The 23911-nt window shown below is 39.8% G+C and overlaps 1 protein-coding gene across 4 annotated transcripts in view; it reads left to right on the top strand.

Moving 5' to 3' along the window:
* CHCHD3 (coiled-coil-helix-coiled-coil-helix domain containing 3) overlaps positions 1-23911 on the top strand; it is a 289394-nt gene that overhangs the window by 218597 nt on the left and 46886 nt on the right. For all 4 annotated transcript variants that reach the window (XM_081532916.1, XM_081532914.1, XM_081532915.1 and 1 more), the window contains one exon: positions 4741-4811. In XM_081532916.1, coding sequence (XP_081389042.1) covers positions 4741-4811 — 71 coding nt within the window. The remainder of the gene's footprint in view (positions 1-4740; positions 4812-23911) is intronic.

Raw genomic sequence — 23911 nt, 5'->3', positions numbered from 1 at the left:
TCCCCAGAGATCCAGGGTGTGACCGGGGGAATCTGCGGCTTCACAAGCTCTACAGATGGCTCTGAAACAGGTGGTCCCCATTCCTTTCCCCCAAGGGCTCACAAAATAGGATGGCACCCCAATTCCTGTCCTTGTGAAAACCTGCATCTGGAGCTCAGACATCCCCCAAAAGGGACATCTGAAACCACTCATAGGCCCCTTCTTCCTTTTTCCCAATCTTGTATAAGCCCATTTGGCTCATTCTCCCAACAGTGAATGGTCATCTCTTTACAATGATAAGGACTGGTCTGTGTTAGCAGGAATCTGGGCCCTCTCAGTTATTCACAGTGAATAGGGGTGGAGAGCACGCTCTGCCTGACTCAGGTCTGATCCTCCCCCTAACCCCTGCATAGTTCCTTGTTTACCTCCTGTCCCTTATTTCATAACCAGGCTGTAGGGAATTTATGCTTTCCTGAGAAGAGCTCCCTACCCTTTGAAGATTTTTTTTTTTAAAGCTTTTTCTTTGAGTATACTGTTTTCACTCTTCAGTAAAAGAGTAATTGAAGATTGTCATTATATCAGTGAGGTCTAAATATGCAATAATGTCATTTAAAAATTAACGCATCATTCAGTTCAGTTCAGTCATGTCCCAACTCTTTGCGACCCCATGGACTGCAGCATGCCAGGCTTCCCTATCCATCACCAGCTCCCAGAGCTTGCGCAAACTCATGTCCATCGAGTCGGTGATGCCATCCAACCATCTCATCCTCTCTCATCCCCTTCTCCTCCCCACCTTGAATCTTTCCCAACATCAGGGTCTTTTGCAGTGAGTCAGTTCTTTGCATCAGGTGGCCAAAGTATTGGAGCTTCAGCTTCAGCATCAGTCCTTCCAATGAATATTCAGTACTGATTTCCTTTAGGATTGACACATCATTAGAACACCACAAAAATCCTTGCTGCAGACAGTGGTTGGGAAAAACAAAAACAACTGATGGCAAAAATTTAAGGTGAAACATAATATTTTCATAATGTCAAAGAATCTCCTGTAAGATATTGATTACAAGAGGAAAAATACTAGCTTTACTATGGAGAAACTCTTAGGTACCACCTTAATCATGTAGTCAAGATGAAGCACCAGTAAAAAGATCTGTTGATTTAGTGTAACCCTGGATGCAATGCATGGAGACGGGCACATCACTACTGTGGTATCCCTCCCTATAACGTGGGATAGTGTCAGCCCAACTGTGAAAAAACATCCAACAGGCCCAAATTGCATTCCATTATACAAAATGTCTGACCAGTGTTCTTTGAGGGTATTGAGGTCATCAAAGGCAAAGCAGGACTGAGGAACTGTCACAGATTAGAGGAGACAAGAAAGCTTGACAACTAAATGCAGCACAGGATCCGGGGCTAGATCCTGTGAGAAATAAAGTCTAATTCAGATGCCGCAAGTCTCTAGTGTTGTAACATTGTTAACATACCAGTTTTCACAATTGTATTGTGATCATCTAAGGTGTTGACATGAAGGTAAGCTGAGTGAAGTACATGCAGGAACCTTCTTCTATTTTTGCCCCCTTGTGTAAGTCTGAAATGATTACATAAGACAGAGTTGGAAAAAAAAGAACTTTTATTTTGTAATGTATGACCACTCTACAATAGCTTAGCATTCAGCACTCTCTTTAGCATGTATCCCCCAGACATATTTTTATGTTTTAGCTCTACTGAGTCATTTGTTGTTGATTAGCTCCTTTGGGGAGTGAGGGGGAGTAACACAATTTTTGTGTGTATTACAAAATATTTATGACCAATGTAACAACTGGCTGTGTACCCACCCCCCGCTTTTAAAAATATGACAGTGCAGTGAAGTCCTCCGCTCTGCTTTCTTTTATGACATTCTGCCCCTCTCATCCTCTTTTACCACCCATACATAACTGCCATCACTTACAGATAATCAATAGGGCTTACTGTTTACCAATCCTATTTCAGTGTTTTGCCCTTTTCCAAACTGACATAAATTGCATTGTGCTGTATCGTATCTACAACTTGCTTTTTTGGCCCAACTTTATGTCTGATTCATTCTTTTTCATCACTGTATAGATTTCCAGCCTATGAATACACAATACATATTTGTCTTTTCTCCTGCTGGCAGACATATTGGGAGTATGTTTGGTTTGGGGTTTTGTTTTCTGCATGGTTATTCATTTTAAGAAGTATTTCCTCAGGTCAAAAGAGATCTCTACTTTTTTCTGAACTCCAGTAACACTGTCCACCACTTTTAGCTTAGCATTTGTGACCTTGCGGTACAATTCTTTTTCTTTTCTCCTGTAGCAAGTAGAAAGCTTGTTGAGGATCTAATTCTCCAAGATGGACATTATTGGAAAAATAAGAATTTAATTTTGTTGACTGAACAAGTAAATATTTAATGAATTAAACATGGTCTACAAACAGATGTTGGGCATATTTGTGTTTATTTTCTTAGTTGTTGTATGGTGTTGCCTCTTGGGGACTTTTCTTGTTAGATTTATACAGTGTCAGAAACTGGTCACTGAGTTTGAAATATGGAGCACAAATCAGCTTAAAACTTTAAGAAATCATATGCTAGAGTTGCAGGCAACACAGGTACAGGGTGTATGTGTGTGTGTGTGTGCATGCGTTTGTGTTTATTTAACATTGAAGGAGAAAGTTTGACAAAATTAACAATTTAATCTGCACTTTGGCATTACAAAGCAGAAGGGAGTTTGCTAGTTTATATTATGGCAGAACTCTTGCTTTTGTGTATCATTCTTGTTAGAAAGTTAATATTTAATGTTGATAATTTTAAATGTGTACCCAGAATGGAATTGCCCAAATTAGTTCTTTGTCTCCAAAATTCTTTTATTTGAATGTTCATCTTACTCTGTGGAAACATTGAGCAGGTTTTATAGCTCTGTCGCCCACCTTACTTGATTTCTACAGCAGCTTTAGCAGAGATAAGTTGTGCTAGTATCATCCATATTTTATAGGTGAGGAGCACTGGAATGGAAGCCGGCGGAGGTTGTTTGCTCAGGGACCCTAAACAGACCAGAAACCAGATCTTTCCTGGCTCTGTCCAGAGATTCCAGTTTCATTGCATAAACTAAGCAAAAATATTAATCAGGACATTTTTATTTTGCTGTCATTTTAATACGTGATTCAGTAACATAATGCCAATTTGACAGTTCACCATAGTAATGCGGGGAGTCCCTCATCACTGTTAGTGGTCCATTATAACTGCCTTTTTACTACCTTCTTTGCTAGAAGGGTTCTGAGAAAAGCTGAAACCAAACATTACAAAAGAGCATGTCCTGACTGGTATGTATTCTAAAGGAAAGAAAAACCTTATAAGTGGAACTCTGATAGGAAGGAGTGACACAACCGAAAGTTAAAATACCTGAGGAGACAAATGACTTTTTGATAGCTGGAGACCTATAGAAGAACTAAAACCTCTCAGCATATAGACTGGTGAAGTTGATCACTCACATTGCAGTGTTAAAGAAGGCAGAAGCAGTACGCTTAGAATATTGTCTTCATGTCAGAAATGCACCTTCGTGCTTGAAAATGATAAAAAATTACAATCGATCCCTACAACTGTTCTGTTCATCTTTATTGATCAGGTGCAAGAAAGATAAATCGCAGCCCAAATAAGATTATAGTAAATGTTAGCATCGTCGGGGACTCTAGGTTGATAGAGAGCCATTCATCATCTCAAATGGTGACCTGTCCATTGCTCCAGCCATCCTGAGCCGGCTGTCTAATCACATACCTATTGATTTTATCTACATCCAGCAAACCTGGATGTGACTGTCATTGGGCAACCCAGATTGTTAAATGCAAAGGGGTCACTGGTGTGAAGAGGATTTCACTTTCATTTTCCCACCAACAGACAATGATGTATTAAAAAATAAACCACCCCAAGTCATGCATGTGAAACCTGAGTGAATAGAGAATGAAGGGACACAATAGACCACTGCATTGCATTGTGTTCCTTTGTACTGCAATGCATTTTGCAGGGTATTTCATGGAGTCTGAAGGCTCATCGGGTCATTTAGGCCACCCCCTGCAGTAAGACAGGTTTCACAGTAGCTAGGCAGAATGGATCATATTTAACGTTGCTGCCCCAGGAAAGGCATTACTTGGCTCTTACAACTTGATTTATATTGCTTATGTGTTCATTCATGTAATAGTGGAAACATTTTTTAATAAAAATTACCTAAATCTGCCCCCTTGTTCTTACTGATTAATTTGTTATAAATGTTGATGCTCTTGTGGTCATATGGAGATGATAGAACAAGTTGTACTCCGTAAAGAATCCATCTTGACAAATATACAATGTGAAAAGAAATGATCCTTTAATATCCTAAGTGGAACACTGGAATGATAGGAAAATATGATGTGTGAATTTCATATTTGCTCTCAAGTGCCCTTTGGTCTTGCAGTGATGGATTCCAAATACAGGAGATCAAAATAGTCTTTCAAAACTGCATTAGGAATTTTTTCAGGAGAATCAAATATTGATGACTTACATGAATGTTTAGTGTGTGATTACAATGTATATACCAACAGTGGTACTATTATTAAATAGCCTTACATGTATTTTAAGTGTTCATGTCATCATGCAAGAAATCTTCCTCCTTCTGCTTGAGTGGCAGACACAAGATTTTATGTAGTTTTTGAAATCGTAAGTCTTGCACACGTGTTGTCCTCTTGAATACTGAAAACTCTGCTATCAATCTTTATCCACAGAGCTCAGAGTTCTACAAAGTTACCACCGAGCAATACCAGAAAGCTGCTGAGGAGGTGGAAGCAAAGTTCAAGTAAGTCTTTAATCGTATTATCATTATTTACCCTTCCCGACAAGATGAAAGCACACCTTTACCTCTCTCTAACACGTTAGCCCTCTGGAATACTTGGAAGTGTGTTTGGACCCATGTTGTTATCGTGCAATTCCAATGCAAGGGACAGGCGTCTGATGAAAGTGTGTTGCAACTCCATTTTATGAACTCTGGGGAACTTGAAAGCAATGCTAGTAGTGTTTTAATTTGGAATATTATTTTAGTAAGATACCCCTGATTATGAAGGGGATGTTAAATTGTTGCCTCTAACAGTAGAAACACAGAGACCATTCACTTTCATATAATAAGATAATGGGCATGTCCAAATTTGGGTATCTGTCTTTCTCCCGTTTAAGCTGTTTTCATTTCTTCATGTGTACCTTGAAAACAATTAAATCACAGAACTTTCCCTTGCCCTTGATTATGCAGATGATGTTAAATTGCTCCCTGTATTAATCCTAGGGATGATTAAATGAATGTTCTGTAATTGATGGATCAGAGTATCCCTGACCCAAAGCCCTGTGATTTCCCTTTGCCGTCAGTACTCACATTCGGTAAGAAAACATCATTCGGAATTTTCCTGAGTGTATAAATACTTCTGTTGTGTAACCCCTGTTAGTCGCACATGTGCAAATTAGTGACACACAGAAAGGTGTTGTGACAAGTTTAGTCAAAAGATTGTATTAGGCTCTGACTTCCTTCCTTGGCATGTTTATAAGCATTTGATAAGATGATTAAACCCTAGGGTAGAATGTTATTACTTTCTGCCATATTGTAATTTGTGTGGAAATGGATATTGGTGTTATTTTAATGTTGATTTAAAAGATTTTTTAGAAAAAGTATGATTTAAGGTTTATTTGAATAGATAAAACCCTCCAGTATTCCTTAGTGAATTATCTCTTTAGGAGCAGACAAGAAAGACCTTCTAAAAATGAGCCATAAATCTCACTCTTAAAGGTTAATGTGCTATCTTCAGAATTTAGATATGGAATTGGATAGATTTGATTTTCAAAGACACTCTCCATATGTATTCTTAAAGTTAGGTTTTTATCTTTCCCACGAATGGTAAAGCAGTGTTTTTTAAACCTTTTGTCTCTGTACTATGAGAACCTTTGACTTGGTACCCCAGGTCTTTCTTTTTTGTAAGATTGAAGCTATACAAATAAGTAAAATTTAAGATAAATCAAAGGAGATCCGTTCTGACCAGGATGATCTATGAAGTCATAAAGAAGATGGCATTTTAGTTGAGGCTTGAAGAAGAGTATCGAGTTGTCAGGAAGGAAAAGTGTTCAAAAGGAAAATCATGCCCAGGAGTTGGTGGGTGACAAACTAGTTAAGATCAGTGGTTTGTTGCAGAGGGGACTAGTGCAAGGTAAGGTGGAAAAGTTAGTAGGGGCTTTCATTACCTGCTGAACTAAGAAGTTGATCTTCATTTAGCCGGAAGTCATAGTCTTCCCAGGAGGTGCGGTGGTAATGCAGCCACCTGCCAAGGCAGGAGACTCAAGAGATGCAAGTTCAGTCCCTGGGTCAGGAAGATCCCCTGGAGGAGGAAATGACAACTCACTCCAGCATTCTTGATTGAGAAATCTCATGGCCACAGGAGCCTGGCAAGCTACAGTCCATGGGGTTACAAAGAGTTGGACACAGTTGAGCACACACGTACGCAGGTTACACACACATTGCAAGGTGTTTGGCCAGGTGTGTACCCTGAGTTCTGTGCTCCTTTAGTAATAATAAACTGACATTTAATGCGAGGTTTGATTGGAGGCATGGAAAAGAAAAATAAAAAGCCAGAAATACCAGATGAGAAGTCTCTGTGAGTGAAAGAAAAGAGATGGATGCAAAAGTCACTGAGAGATTAGACGTGAATTAGTGATTAATTGGTGTACTGGTTTGCTAGGGCTGCCACAGACTGAGTGGCTTAAACAACAAAAGTTTATTTTCTCACAGTTGTAGAGGCTGGAAGTTCGGGTCAAGGTGTAAGCAGGGTCAGTTTCTCCAGGGGCTTTCTTCTTGGCTTACAGGTGACTCTCTTTCCATGGTCTTCCCTCTCTCCATCTGTGTCCTCATCTCCTTCTCTTATAAATCACATTGGATTAGGGTCTGCCCTGAAGATTTCATTGCAACTTACCTCTTTAAAAAATCCTCTGTCCACATTCACTCTCTGAAGTACCAGGCATTAGGATTTCAACATACGGATTTTGGGGGAGATGCATTTCAGCCCAGAGCAAACACTTGGATAGAAGGGATAAAGGAGAAACAGAAATATGAACTTACTGTGTTGGAAAGAAAATTGGCGGAAGCTGACTTTCACAGACAAGTCTGATTTTAGATGAAAAGAATATCTCTTCTGAAGCCACACCCAGCTGCCATGTCATGGCCCTGGAAAGAATATAGTCCAGCCTGGGCTGGCCTACTGCAGAATGAGAGACTGCATGGAGCACAGAGGTTAAGTCATGACGACTGACCTTCTCCATGATGGTGTGGATCTGTAGGGTGGACTTGGTTTTAAGCAGAGCCTCAACAGCATCATCCTCTTTTATCTTTAGAAGGTGGTGTTCTTGATTAGTTCCTACTCTCATCCGATGTAGTAGACAGTTTAACCTTTCCCAAAGCAAACTGTGGCCCTTGTACTCAGCTTCTGGGAGTAACCTCTAAATCCTTGGAATTTCCCAAGTGAAAGAAATGTCTTCTTATTCATAACGGGCCCCTTGGGCCATGTGGTATCAGCCCAATGCCAAAGACTGAAGTCAGCCACCTGAGCAGTCAGGCCAGCTTATGTAATGAGGCCCCGGTGAAGCTCTGGGCACTGAGATGGGGTGAGCATCTCTAGTTGATGCTCCTCTGCATTTGTCACATACACTGATACCAGGAGGGTTGTGCCTCCTGGGGACAGTGGGAACATTGCATTGGGAGCCCTCTCAGACTTTGTCCTGTGTTTCTCTTCCTTTAGCCGATTCTCTCTAGCATTTCCCATAATGAGCCATAGTTCTGAGTTTAATAGCTTTAGTGAGTTCTGTGAGTCCTTTTATCAAATTTTCAAAGCTTAGGGTAATTTGGGAACCCCTTTGAACTTGCAGTTGATACCATAAGTGAGGACAGTCTTGGGGACCCTGCCCTCAGACTTTGCAGTTTGGCCAACTCCAGTGCAAACAAAAATTCAGGAATGTCAGGATCTGGTTCTTCAGAAAGTGGTTTTCTTTATGTCATTTTTTTCAGCTACCTCCTGCTAGGCTGAACTTCCTAGAATATGGTATTTTGATTTGCAGCTTCATGCCAAAGAAATGATTGTGCTTCAGCTGTAGGAGATGTTTACCACCTTTGAAGGCACAGAGATTCCTCAGTGGAATTATGTTTCTCCTTGGAAACTTGGGGATCTCAGATAATCATGACATCTTCAGTCTTTGGCAAGACAGTGTACTGTATCCTCTCCACTGCCCGACAGAGCTGAACTCGGCTGACCCTCCTAGACAGCACACCCTGGAGGACTTTGAGGAGGGTTTCATTAATTTTATCTGACGGGAGGATTCATTTGGGTACATCTTCATTACAGGAGATGGAAGCTTCTTAAAATGCAGTTTCAAGGGCACTGTTACACGCCTGATGGGGGTGGAGGGCTTCATACAAAGTCACAGTAAAGAGAATCAAGAATACTCAGAGCATTTGAGGCTGCGCGTGATGAACACCAGTTACTCCGGTGCATCCTCCAGGACAGCCGATGGAATTATCTTAGGGATGCTTAAATATTAGCTCACACTTCAGTCCCTCACTTTATAGTTTGGGAGCAAACCATGAAAACACTTTAGAGCCAATGGAATCCCACTCCCCATTCTCCCCCCTTTGTTTTATTAGCACATCATTCATTCATAGTGCTTCTATGAAACATGCCCTCAGCTGTGTTCTCAATGTATAGCCATGAAGGAGACAGGTGGGTCTTACTGGCATGAAACTTAGAAGCTCATCACAGAAGAGCAGGTGGAAGACAGAATTTTAATAACCCAAAGCTTCCAAAAGAATCCAGAGTGAGTTCTGCTGTGATGAGATAATTGCATCCCTAATAAACATGAAGTTATTAAAATTATTTATCATTTTTTCAATGGAAATTAAGTAATTTGGGATCAAGAATGTGTGTTTACTTTCATGCGAGAACTTTCCCCCCAAAAAAGCTTTAAAATTAGCTATAAAACTGAAATCACTGGGTAAACTCACTGATATATATATATATATATATACACACACATACACACACACCTATATCTAGCTTTTATTCAAAAGATACACCTTTTCAGCTCAACTGAAATGGTCATTATAAGCACTTCTTACCATCTTTATCACTCTTTGTTATTTATCACCCTTTGTTATTATCTGTTAAATAGAGCAACTTATGATGTTAGTTCTGGGTTAGTTTTCTGGCAGTAATACCATGTTGTAGTTCTGTTACTGAAAATTATGTTCAGTGTTAATCCTTGTAGTCTACCTTATAGGTAATTAATTAAGCAAAATATTATATTAAGTGTTATGTTGATAGTGCTTATTAGCACAGACAGGTCTAGCACAAAGTAAGTGCTCAATAAATATTAGATTTTCTTTTTATTATATATTGTTATTTTTATATTAGTATTTTATTGTTACATCCAACTCATGTTGTAAAACTCTGCACCATTGGAGAAATTTCTGTATCTAGTTCCAGACAAAATCGAGGTGATGTTAAAACCTCCGGGGAACTTCCCTGGCGGTCCAGTGGCTAAGCCTCTGCACTTCCACTGTAGGCAGCACAGTCTCCATCCGTTGTCTGGGAGCTAAGATCCCACGTGCCACAGGGCAGGGCCAGAAAATTTTTTAAAAAATAACAAAAGAACGAACACACTGTAAGAACTTGTGGAGGTTTCTGTATTTGTTTTTAGAAAAAACAAAAAACTCCCAAAAGAGCATTAGAGAGGGATCATAGCCAAGGGAAGTTCATAGTCCAGCCAGGAGACAGCATGTAAAGCTCTTATGACAGGACAGCCCAGTACGCGGTGTGTCAGAGCTCTCAGGATGTACAGACAGAATAAGGAATGTGCAGACAGTGCTGCAGGGCTCTGTTATGGTCAGCATCAGAATCCAGTTGCCTTCAGTGGCTTGTTGATATAACACACTTACAGAGAGGAAACGTTACCACGGTGTTATATATATACAAGTTGTTTTTAAAATACAGGAACAAACATGAAACAAATGTGTAGAGCAATATCAAAGAAATGTGAGATAGTGTAAAGGCAGTGTAAACCTTGTGAAGACAATGTAATAGCAAACAGAAGCATTTCAGAGATGACTGATCTTTCATGCCCATGTTCTCCTTTAGATAATGGACTGGCCAGTTCTACCTTCCATAAAAACGTATATGGCAAGTGACATAGATCTATTGAAAATAATTTTGGACTGATTTCATTAGAGGTGTAACTTTCCAGCTTGGCTGCAGTGTCTTTGAAAGATGAAGCATTCGTAAAGGAGTGTGATTCTGTGCAGTCGAATGTGAATGCTGGCAATGCTCCTTTGTGTGCCAGGCATTAGCAGGGGTTTTCACTTTTATCCTTGAACGAAGTTGTTCAAACCTGACTTATAAATTTAGGTTCATGGAAGAAGCCTGGGTTATCCTTGTGACATATTAAAAGATTAGTTACTCCATGGAAGGAGTTTAGGTGATTGTAGAGTATCTGTGGAATGCTTTGCAAAAACTCTTACAGATAAAATGGCTTTTTTAAGTATTATATAGTCAAACGTTTGCATCAACGTAAAATTCTTTTCACTTTAAAATGTCCTTGGTTTTATTAGGGTTTCATTTTGGTCATGCTGTTGAGTTTCTCTTAAGGATATGTGATTTTAATAGCTACACTACGAATGAGCTGGTGAAGCTGAGGATGACATACCAGTGGTATCAGCAGGTGTTTCTCGTGTTCTCTGTAATCACACATGTGGATTATGGACAGTTTTAAGCAACAGTGTTTAAAGATCCTGCTTAATTGGCTGTAAAATAATTAAATAAGGTTTTGACTGGCAAATTTATAATTCTGTTAGATGCATAAGCCAGTGGGCTTGAATGTCAATGTGACTTTAGTTTGGAAGTATTAGATTAATAGAACTAATTGTATTGCAGGTACACAGTTTACTCTGATTAATAGTCTTAAAGCTCTTCTAAAAGTTTCACCGGGTAAATTTATGTTACTTACCATTCTGCTTAAACTTTTAATTAAAACCTATTTCCAAAGTTTAAGATGTTTGGCATCACTGTGCCTCTTCCCATTTTTTCGAAAGTTGAACTCCTATAATTTTTCAGTGATTCCAGCTGCCTCATTGAGGAACTTGCCTTATCAAAAGGATTAAAATTATATACTGTGGGGAATGTATCTGTGTCTGCAACTGACAGTTTCGCTGCACATCGTCTCTAACACTTATTGATGTCTGCTTATAACCTACTTTCTTGCTGTGTGAATGACTCTGATATACCAAATGTACATGATAAATGTTTTATCTCTGATTCTCATTGATCAATTTCTAAATGATCAAATGGTTTATCTCAGTAAGACACTAATTCACATTGATCAAATTCTAAATGACCAAGTCAACTTGGTTTCTGCTGAACACAAATTGTATTAAAACAACATTACTTGAACATGCTGGCTCTTCCAATGCAGGAGTTATGTTACCAGCAGTTACAATATAACTAGAGTTATTGTATTATAAAGATGTCTCCTCCATAATGAAAAGTTTACACAAGAAGAAAAGAATGCAATATTACAGGAAGAACAAGGCTTTGGGCAAGGATTGGGGCTTTTACAAACTAATTAAATTCCACATTTGTATTGGGCCTTCACCCTCCTCTTTTTTTTTTTTTTTTAATTTGAAGAGCTGTGAGCAGGAAATATAGCAGCTGCAGTGGTGACATTTTATTCCCTACGATCCTTAGAGTCAAGCAACGCCTTGATTATTTAGTAAGAGACGTAGCAATTGAAGAGGTTAAATTCTAGAAAAAGTAAGTATACCTGTACTCCTTATATGTACACTTGGTTGTAATTGCCTGGTTAGAAGTACAGCATTGTGTGTTGTTTTCGTTTTTTAAACATCAGCTCACCTCTGTCAGCTTCCACAGTGTTTCACGTTCCCGCTCGAGTTTGTCCGATAGCAAATACCTACTTGGATGAAATGTAGTCTTGATTACCTAGAACACCTCACTCCTCAGGCAGGTTATTTGTTGTATCTTTGACTTGTGTCTTCCATCTCTAAAATGTAAATTTTAACTGCCAATCTCTTTAGGGCATTCAAGCCGAGAAGGTTTTAAAGTTGAAAAAGAAAAAAAGGAAGAAGTTATTATTGATCCTCGTCTATAAAATGGACCTAAGTAGTTGTTTTACTTCGATCTAAGACACCACCTACCATGGGTATGGCAGCCCCTTCTGTCCTTCATTGGGGGTTGTGTGAGAGGAGCCAGCCACCTCAAGCTAAGAAGCTGTGTGTGTCTTTCTCATCCCCCACATACCCCAAAATAGCAGGCCAGTTCCCAGGAAAGTGAGACCTGCTTTGGAACACACCAGTATTTGACTATATTTCTTAGGTTGGGCGTGTAGAATTGCTTAGATGTCTAAGGAAACTAGGTGATTAAGGCCTTTCCTCTCCCCCTCCCCCTTTAAGATCGGATCCCTCCTAATCACATCTGTCTAGTTAGCTAGTTAGTTTTCTTCTTCCTTTAAGTGGGAGCTCTATCCTTAGTCTATGTAGGATAATTCTCTAAGGTAATAGAAGATTAAATGCCAAGAAACACTACCACCACTTGGGAGTTAGGTTTCCACCTGCATGAGTTCTGCATGTATTTGATTATAATTGCCTATTTAGAAGTATAGGGTTGTTTGTTGTTTATGTTAAGACATGACACCATGAAACTCCTGGAAGAGAGCACAGGCAAAACAGCCTATGGCATAAATCTTAGCAGTGCTTTCTTAGGCCAGTTTCCCAGGGCAGTAGAAACAAAAGCAAACAGAAACAAATGGAGCCCAAACTCACAAGGCCCTGCACAGCAAAGGAAACCACAAACAAAATGAAAAGACGCCCCTTAGACCAGGAGAAAACACTCGCAAATGATGTGACCAATAAGGGCTCAATCTCCAAAACACACAGACAGCTCATGCAGCCCAGTCTCAACTCAGTCAGGATGGGCAGAAGACCCAAACAGACACCTCTCCAAAGCAGACTCCCAAAAGGCTACCAGGCACATGAAAAGACGCTCACCGGGGCCAACCATCAGAGAAATGCAAATCCAAACTGCCGTGAGGCACTTCCTCACACCAGCCAGAATGGCAATCATCAAAATGTTCACAAATACCAAATTCTGGAGAGACTGCTGAGAAAAGGGATACCGCCGCCCCCTATATGCACGCTGCTGGTGGGAATGCAGACTGGTGCAGCCACCTTGAAAAACACAGACTGTTGACTGTTCCTCACAGCATTCTACTCAATCCAGAAGCATCTGCAGAAGGGGACAGGGCAGGATGGCAAAGTGGATGAATATAGGACAAGAAGATGGAATATAGGAGTAAAAGGGCAGGACAGGGATATAAGCCCTAAGATGGTATTATCTATTTCACAAAACAATAGAAATTGCAGCCGTTTCATGAACTTGGGCAGTAGGTCTCAAGGTCTAGAGGGTCATGGTGGAAACCCCTTTATCACTTCTATAGTGTATGTGAAGGAACCTCAAGCAGTGACTCAAGCCTGTAAAACCAGATTGGTCACATCCTACCTCAATCCGTGACCTGGAATTCTCTTCCAGGCCTCAGCAGTGGCAACTGGGGCTTGTTTGGGTTACTCCAGGAATCTTTTTTTCCTTTAATACAGTCCATTTATGTGTTGCATGGAAATTATCAAAACCAGTCTTGTTGCAGCCCTTAGGTTAATGGTCATAAGCTCCTGAATTCGTGATTTGTTCTGCACGAGATAACGAATCATTCTGTGTTTCCCCTACAGGAACATTAGCATTGAACTTTCTGTTTTAATCAATACAATCCATTAAGAATCTAGTGTTACTCTACATGGTTATATGAAATATTAATTGCACACTGTTAGTTAGATAAATGAAGATTCTACCAAAATGATAGCTTGTTTCTTTTCTTTGTATCATAATATTTAAATGAGAACATTTTATATTCTGAGATGCATGGTATTTTAGAATTATTGATCCTTGCTTATTTGAGTAATTAACTACACAGCTCATAGTTTCCTAAAGGTATTTCTAACTGGGATTGCTAAGTTTTTTCCTCTTGCTGATTGCAGCAAGAGTTCATTTACTTTTTAAAGGATCCAGTTGGAAATAATTTTTAAAAAATTTTCCTTTGATGTTTTCAAAGCTGAGAAAAAGTTATTTTGCTTTTTGAGTGCCACTCCGCTACAGGTAGAAAGCAGAGAAGCTTGTAGGGGGGCCAATTAGAGTTAATTACTGTCTGACTGACCGGCCGTATACAGGAGGACTTGTAGGAGGTAGATTTTTTAATTCTTTCCTTGTGTCAGATTTTCAAAGTTTAACCAGCTACAGCCTTAAGTATGGTTAAAAATTACATCAAAGAAGTTATCTATGCATGAAAGTAATAGCTGTCAAGATGGTCTCAGGCAGTTTGTATAGGCTCAGCCATATGGTGATATCTCCTTGTGTTTCATCACTCCCTGGTTCGGGAAGCCTATTCCAAGTGCTATCAGCCCTTCCTGCTCTCAACCAGATAATTAACCTAGGGTTGCCCACTCACTGTATCTAGGGTAAGACCACGGTATTAACATTGAAACCAGAACTTTCAGGGTACTCATACGTGAACGGGCCTTCCCATTGTTTATTTGAATGTATAATGTCCAGATCATCTCTCTTGGTGTCAGTCTATCAAGGATTCCTATTTCTGGCTCGTTGCATTTTTTCTTAAAATGTAAGCAAACAAAATACAAAAGTTGATAAATTTGGACTTTATTCATTAAAATGTTCTGCTCATCTTAAGACACCATTTTGAAAATACTAAAAATAGGCAAAAAACTTGAACAGACACTTCAAAGGAAGATATAAGAATGGCCAATTAGCACATGAGAAGTACTAATAACATCATTAGTTATCAGGGTATTGCAAATTAAAACCACTGGAATGGTAAAAATAAAAAAGATTGACAGTACTAAGTGTCTGAAAGGATGTAAAGGAACCAGAGTTTTCCTGTTTTGCTGGTAGGGGGTATAAAAGAGCAAAGTCACTTTGGAAGAAGCTTGACAGTTTCTTATAAATTTAAACATTCATTTGCTCCATGACCTAGAAATTCCAGGTCCAGGTATTTACCCAGGAGCAGAGAAAATACCCTCAGTGGTAAAGAATCCTTCTGCCAATGCAGGAGGCATTGGAGACTCGGGTTCGATCCCTGGGTCAGGAAAATACCCTGGAGGAGGAAATGGCAACCTACTCCAGTATTCTTGCCTGGAGAATTGCATGGACAGAGGAGCCTGGTGGGCTACAGTCCGTGGGGTCACAAAGAGTCGGACACAACCGAGCATGCATGTATGAGAGAGAAAGAAAATATACATCCCCAGAAAGATTTGTATATCTGTTCATATCAGGTTTATTCATACTTGTCAAAAATTAGACACCACTCATATGGTCACCAGTGAAGGACTGGATTAAAAAAGTTGTGGTATATTCATACAGTAGAATACTGTTTAGCAATTTAAAAAAAAAGCAAACCATTAATTCATATAGCAACATAGATGAATCTCAGGAACATGTTAAGCAAAAAGAAGCCAGACACAAGACATTATCCATTATGTGATTCCATTTATGTGAAGTTCAAAAAAAGGAAAGATTGGTCTATACTGATAGAAATCAGCAAGTAGTTGATGGGGATAGAGGGCGACTTGACTGAAAACGGACCCATGTGAACTTCCTGAGATATTGAGGATATTTGTTTTCTGGGTAATAGTTACTCAGATGTATTTACAATTTTTGCTGCAATGTGAACACTTAAGATCAGTGCATTTTTTATGTTATTATTCTTAAAATATCCTAAATTTCCTAATTTTAATTAAGGAAAAATGTCCAAAATATTGGGAATATGCTACTTCTAACAATAATTTGTCCTAGGTAAAATGAGTTTCCTAAGTTTAATCACAGTCTTAAAAAACTTGTTATTTCTAATCTTATCCATAATCATATTTGCTTACTAGAATTTGAATACTTCATCTCAAAGTCAGGGCTGTTCATTCAGTATGTTTGATCTCTATAGCTATAGGAGTAAATCTTGCTTTATTTTGTTAAAAATAAGTTTCCCCCCTTATTATTTTCTCTTACTTAAAAAAAATTTATTGGGTATAGTTGATTTACAGTGTTAGTTTCTGCTCTATAGCAAAGTGAATTAGTTATTCATAAACATATGTCCACTTTTTTAAAAGATTCTTTTCCCATATAGGCCATTACAGAGTATTGAGTAGAATTCCCTGTGCTATACAGTAGGCCCTTTTCAGTTTCAGTTCAGTCGCTCAGTTGTGTCTGACTCTTCACGACCTCATGAACCCCAGCACACTAGGCCTCCCTGTCCACCACCAACTCCCAGAGTCTACCCAAACTCATATCCATCGAGTCAGTGATGCCATCCAACCATCTCATCCTCTGCTGTACCCTTCTCCTCCTGCCCTCAATCTTTCCCAGCATCAGGGTCTTTTCCAATGAGGCAGCTCTTCACATGAGGTGGCCAAAGTACTGGAGTTTCAGCTTCAACATCAGTCCTTCCAATGAACACTCAGGACTGGTCTCCTTTAGGATGGACTGGTTGGATCTCCCTGCAGTCCAAGGGACTCTCAAGAGTCTTCTCCAACACTACAGTTCAAAAGCATCAATTCTTCGGCACTCAGCTTTCTTTATAGTTCAACGCTCACATCCATACATGACCACTGGAAAAACCGTAACCTTGACTAGATTACTTTGTTGACAAAGTAATGTCTCTGCTTTTTAATATGCTATGTAGGTTGGTCATAACTTTCCTTCCAAGGAGTAAGCATCTTTTAATTTCATGGTTGCAGTCACCATCCACAGTGATTTTGGAGCCCCCCAAAATAAAGTCAGCCGCTGTTTCTACTGTTTCCCCATCTATTTGCCATGAAGTGATGGGACCGGATGCCATGATCTTAGTTTTCTGAATGTTGAGCTTTAAGCCAACTTTTTCACTCTCCTCTTTCACTTTCATCAAGAGGCTCTTTAGTTCTTCTTCACTTTCTGCCATAAAGGGTAGTGTCATCTGCATATCTGAGGTTATTGATATTTCTCCCAGGAATCTTGATTCCAGCTTGTGCTTCCTCCAGCCCAGCATTTCTCATGATGTACTCTGCATATAAGTTAAATAAGCAAGGTGACAATATACAGCCTTGACGTACTCCTTTTCCTATTTGGAGCCCGTCTGTTGTTCCATGTCTAGTTCTAACTGTGGCTTCCTGACCTGCATACAGGTTTTTCAAGAGACAGGTCAGATGGTCTGGTATTCCCATCTCTTTCAGAATTTTCCACAGTTTATTGTGATCCACACAGTCAAAGGCTTTGGCATAGTCAATAAAGCAGAAGTAGATGTTTTTCTGGAACTCTCTTGCTTTTTCGATGATCCAGCGGATATTGGCAATTTGATCTCTGGTTCCTCTGCCTTTTCTAAAACCAGCTTGAACATCTGGAAGTTCACGGTTCACGTATTGCTGAAGCCTGGCTTGGAGAATTTTGAGCATTACTTTACTAGCGTGTGAAATGAGTGCAATTGTGCGGTCGTTTGAGCATTCTTTGGCATTGCCTTTCTTTGGGATTGGAATGAAAACTGACCTTCTCCAGTCCTATGGCCACTGCTGAGTTTTCCAAATTTGCTGACATATTGAGTGCCTTATTATTTATCTATTTTGTATATAGTAATGTGTATATGTCATACCCAATCTTCAAATTTATCCATCCCCCCTCCCCCGTCTTACCCCCTAATAACCATAAGTTTGTTTTCTATATCTGTAGCTCTACTTCTGTTTTGTGGATAAACTCATTTGTACCCTTTTTTTTTTTAATTCCACATATTTTATTAAGTTACGGTTGCCTATTATACATATGTGATATATATGCCATATTATATAAAAAGGATTTTTAAAGGCAGGATCTGTACATGAAACATTTATATAGTAACTCTGGTACTTTTTAATATTATAATCTCAGGCAGCAGTTTGTTCATACTATGTATTGAGCCCTGGCACAATGCTTGAAAACTTGTAAAAGCTTACATCTTGGCCCTTCCTACATGTTGAAATGAAAGCACACATGTTCCCACGTGAAAGTGTCGCCAAGCATCCCCCACTTGCTCACATGGCTGCCTTGAGCTATTTAATGTGCTTTCTCATGCACCGGCCAGCACTGACATTGCCCCACTCCTTGTGTGATTGTGTTTGTCTCAATGCTGGTAATCAGCTGCCTCCCTTGAAAACTGATAGATGTGCTCGTCAAGGGGAGTGCTCACTCTTGGCTCCCTTCTCCAGTCACCTCAGCTACTGTTTCTCGATGAGGCTGGCAAGAAATACTGTGCAGTGATACATCTGGCTTTATACTCCTTTTCAAGGACTGAAACCTCCCCTTTCAGTATGTTAAACACGCCTTGTAGGGATCTTACAAGCACAGAAAAGTCAGCTATTTGCCTACTGCAGTATTAATACAAGAAAAGCTAAGGGTTGCTGTTGTGTGGTGGGGTTTGTTTTTTTTTAACATGCTGCCATCCGCTCTTCATTTTGTTTTCTTGTGCTTCTGAGACGGCACAAACACCTATTTATTTGTGAGACAGACCCATCTGTGGAGACTCTGAAGTCCACCAGCCCACCACGCGTATAGATTTCCACAAAGCTGCCTGTGTGTGAGGTACATTCCATGTGATTTATGATCAGGAGTCTGAAGGTAGCATACACCTGTTTCTGCTTTTAGGGTGAAAAATGAATTGCCAATTACTGTCGACGTGTGCAGACATGACACTTCATATGCTAGAAGCTTGCTCAGCCTGCTTTATGCTGGGCTCCCCACTATGAAACCATCAGTTCTGAAAAAGGGGTATGGGCTGGCAAGGAGGAGAAGAGGAAAGGGGATCAGTCCTTGATCCGTTCATGTCTTTTTGTGCTTCTGCAAAGTGGCGGAAGGGAGGTCAGTGCCTCTCACCTCTGTTTCCCCAGCAGAGCTCTTGTACAAGATGAAGTGATCAAAGCTGGATGCCAGCACGTCATCACAGTCTCATTACTTTGCAAGCTGCACGCCCAGATGCTGCTGTTTTCTGCATCAGGCTTCGCTGATTTACATGCATAACACCTCCACTATAGCTCATTTGGTACTATTTACAATTAACCGGTTCTTTTCTTGTCATGATAGAGTTTCTCTGACACAAAAGACCTTAATGTAAAGAAAATAACATCACTAGGTGTAGCCTGCTTCTCTCAGACCTCCTGGTTGGTTGACAAGAAACAGAGATCAAATGTTTTGTCACTGCTTTGTCATTTGTGTTTTTGGTGTGGTTAGTGAGGTGTGGGTTTGGAGATATTTTTGAAGTCTTTGAGATACGAGATTTTCCAGGAGACCAATTTCATCAACTCCCCTATCCTGGGAGTTCTTTTCAATGAGTGGATTCTGATACCCTGTTTTCATTTGTTTGGCTTCTTCCCCCAGTGAAGAGCTTCTCAGTGACATATATTCGTTTTGAAGGGTAGTAATGTGACAGCTCATCATCACTATCAACAACACAGCCATCCATCAAGGGTCTCTGATGCTTCCACGCTCTGTGGGTGCTGGAAATACAGAAATGGATGTCTGAGTCCTTGTCCTCAGAGGTCTGTTACTTGTTGAAATTATGAGTTCTGCTGCAGAAGTGTCAAAACCTGATGCTGGAATTATAAGTGTAACAACTGTAACATTTGTTAGGGCTTCCCTAGTGGTACAGTAGTTAACAATCTGCCTTGCAATGTTGGGGACACAGGTGTGATCCCTGGTCCAGAAAGATCTCACACGGCATGGGGCACCTAAGCCCACATGCCACAACTATTAAGCCTGTGCTCTAGGGCCTGTGAACCGCAACTGCTGAGCCTGCATGCCACAACCACTGAAGTCCGAGCACTCTAGAACCTGTGCTCCACAGCGAGAGAAGCCACCACAATGAGAAACCGTAGCCCCCGCTGTCTGCAACTAGAGAAACCCACATACAGCAAGTAAGACCCAGTGCAGTCAAATAAAAAAAACAAAACTTTTTAAAAAAAAGTTTGTTCAAGAAGATTTGTTGAGTATTTAATACATTTCAGGTGCTTTTTATAAACTGGAAATACAGAAGTGAAGAGGCGTGATCCTTGCCCTCAGGACATTGGCAGTACCCATGAGAAGGCAGAAAGTATAACAGCCACTACAATGTGTTAAATGCTTATATAAAGGCACGGACAAAATAGGGTGGGGATGAGAAGGAGGATCTGGACTGAAGGAAGAGGGGCTTGTTTTTTTGAGATTTTCTCAAGGTGAGAAAGGGGAGAATGACTTTGCATGAAGAGGGAATCAAATTCTAGAAATGGTTAGACTGAATGTGGGGGAGGTATAATGGAAGAGGAGGCCAGAAAGGAAGATTAGAGTCAGACTTCAAAGGACTTTAAATGCTGTTTGTTTGTTTGTTTTAATAATTTAATTTATTTGTTTATAGCTGTGCTGGGTCTTCGTTGCTGCAAGGGATTTTCTCTAGTTGAGATGAGCGGAGGCTACTCTTCAGTTGCGGTGCTTGGCCTTCTCATCGTGGTGGCTTCTCTCTTTGCAGAGCCTGGGCTCTAGGGCGCTTGGGCTTCAGTAGTTGTGGTGCACAGGTTTAGGTGGCATGTGTGATCTTCCCAGACCAGGGATTGAACCCATCTCTTCTGCCCTGGCAGGCAGATTCTTTACCAGTGAGCCACCAGGGGAGCCCTAAATCCTGTGTTTTGAAAGGCAGGGTTATTGGGATGTGAGAATTGAACCCAAAGTTTTACCTACTTGAGAGTATTTTTTTTAATTGCTTATGCCTGGTGCCCATAAATCTCATCATTAAGATTGTGCCTTTTGAATTGGTCATTTTTTCTAGAAGGAGCCCGTCAAATGGACAAATAGGATATTTGGTGCATACATACATGTATATGTTGCAATAATCACGATTTAATATTTGTATTCATTACTATTATATACACATGTTAACATGCATTAAAAATAAGCACATATCAGCCTATATTAATTGTCCCTTAGCAAAGTTCAGGGCCTTGAGAGAATGGGACGTAGGAAAAGGTAGTTTGGATTGGAAAGGTGGAGAGGAAAGAGTTCAGGAAAGGTTTGGTTCATAAGATGCTATCTGGAGAAATCTTAGGGCAATTTTGCAGACAAAGAGCCTTAGGAGATAGAGGGCCACCAAAAGGTAGGACACTAGTTCTACGTATTAGTCCTGTCCATGCAGTCTATGATATGAGATCATCTTTTAATTGAAATGGTATAATGATGGACTTAAATCCTCTTAGCCATGATCTCTCTGTCCACGGTGTCCTGAAAATTCATTTGGTACCAAATTCTGCATGTTTTTGGAAAGAGTGCTTTGAGGCAGTTGTATATGGTTTATTCATTTATGGTCCCTGTGGGCCACAAGTCTTGGTTTATGTCTATAACTATGCTTATGTGCACCCAATGTATATAAAATTAGCTCATGGACTGCTAGTCCCCTTGAAGATTCTATTAGTATTATTAAATGAACCTTTTAAGAATTCTTTCTCCTTCCCATTGCATTTTGTGATCAACTTTTGCCTGTTGATATCCTCCCTGGATGCTTAGTGTAAGTGAAAAACATGAAATTAATAAATGCTAATGGATTTTTTTAAGTTGTCAATATAGTACCCTCTACTTTTTTACAAAGCAAATGTAATTTTTTCCTCTTCCTTCTCAATCCCTTAAAAGTTGTGTGTGAAATTGTAGTTTGATATTCATCTTTCCAAGTTTACCTCTATCCACAGAAACATTAATAAACGTAAATGTTTCGTTTTTACAAAAGTTGAGATTATACCATATGTGTATTTTACCTTACATTTATTGTGGGTATATCTCTCCTGGTCAACATTTTGTAAATCTAACTCCTGCTTTTCAATACCTGCATAGTATTCCCTGGCATTATTGTACCATGGTTTATTGAATCCATCTCCTACTGACAGCCACTCAAGATTGTGTCTCAGTAGGGTTTTTTTTTTTTTTTCTTAAGGCTGCAGTGAGACACATTTGTACATAAACCCTTAGGAACTGGTACTTATGTTTCCATGACATGGATCACCTTTGAATTATGACCAGTCCTTCTAACTATGTGGCATTGGGCTACTTAACCTCTTGGACTTCTTTTTGCTGATGAAGGAAATATTTATATAAGACCTTACAGGATTCATACAAGATGTGTGAGTTATGAGGATGAAATGCTGGGTACAGAGTAGGTGCTCAGCCCTACCTGGGGGTGATAGCTAGAGATCTACTAGGGTGGGCTTACAGTTGGCAAGGCCCAGGTTACTTCACTTCAGAGGGTTTATTATTGTGAATCTGTATCTGGCCTCCCAAGCCTGTCTGTCTGTCTGTATGTCGCTCTCTTTTTTTTTAAAGAGGGGGAAGCCAATCTTGTGAAAAATTTCAGCCTTCTTGACTCATGCAATTTAAAAATATTACATTTTGGCAGAACATTTGCAGTTTTTGCCGCTAGTCTGTAATTCCCCAGAGGTGAATTGAGAAGATTAGTGGTAGAACTTTTTCCATTAACTCTGGGGAAAACTACAGAGCAAAAAAATTGTCCTTTGGCAGAAATGTCAATCCATACCTCTTTTGGAGCATCTGGAAACTGAAGCGCTGAGAAGCTGATTTAATAGGAGAATTGAAAACCAAAATGTATACACATCTTCACCTTTTCCAACTGATGACAAGACAAGTGAAAAATATACTTTCAGAACTTGATGATGCAAAGAAAATAGGATCGTTGCTCCAGAAAGTACATTAAGGCTGGATCTTTAAAAGATTTGAGTGCTGTGCTCTTGGCCACGTTCTTCAGGAAACGGATCCATTCTTATTAATGTTGCATCTATTTGTACTTCATGCCATAAAATTCCTCCTCTTCTTCTTGATTTGTAGTGCTTAGGAAGTAGGTTTAAGAAAAAAGGAGTGTTTAATATGCTACAGATTTTGCTGTAGCAACTACCAAGAAAATGTGCTCATCTTCTCTTGTTTGTGGTTTTTAGTCTTCCTGATATTTTTTAAACGTATTAGAACTTCTCTTAATTTTTCAGTTCCATAGTGTCAGTAGAGCTATAATGAAATAGTAAATTTCTGCATGAGCAGAATGTTTCCTGGATATAATCTTGATGGAGATCCTTCACAGTGCAGTAGAGTGGCTCTAGCAAGTTATTTCCCTTCTTTCCTCACCCCACCTTAGATTTTTACATCTGTGAAAGGTGATCATCACAGAGATGTTACATAGGAATTAAAGGAGGTCCAACTCGTGTTCTTGGCACACTCACTCCAAGCAGTCAGTAGTTAGCTAATGATTACAGTCATCGATAGTTCAGGTTTCTGTTGAGTGAGTTTTATGTGTGTTTTTATTTATTTATTTATTTTTATAAATTTATTTATTTTAGTTGGGGGCCAATCACTTCACAACATTGCAATAGTTTTTGCCATACATTGACATGAATCAGCCATGGGTTTACATGTGTTCCCCCTCCTGGACCCCCCACACACCTCCCTCCCCATCCCATCCTTCTGGATCATCCCATTGTCCCGGCCCTGAGCCCTTGTCTCATGCATCGAACATGGAATGGTGTTCTGTTTCACATATGATAATATACATGTTTCAATGCTATTCTCCCAGAACGTCCCACCCTCACCTTCTCCCTCAGAGTCCATAAAATTGTTCCATGCATCTGTGTCTCTTATTCTGTCTCGCATATAGGGTTATCGTTACCATCTTTCAAATTCCATATATATGCATTAGTATACTGTATTGTTGTTTTTCTTTCTGGCTTACTTCACTCTGTAT

The sequence above is a fragment of the Giraffa tippelskirchi genome, chromosome 10, assembly GCF_054371585.1.
Source record: "Giraffa tippelskirchi isolate mGirTip1 chromosome 10, T2T-mGirTip1v1.2.pri, whole genome shotgun sequence".
Lineage (NCBI taxonomy): Eukaryota > Metazoa > Chordata > Mammalia > Artiodactyla > Giraffidae > Giraffa > Giraffa tippelskirchi.
This window is presented reverse-complemented; position numbering and strand designations above follow the sequence as displayed.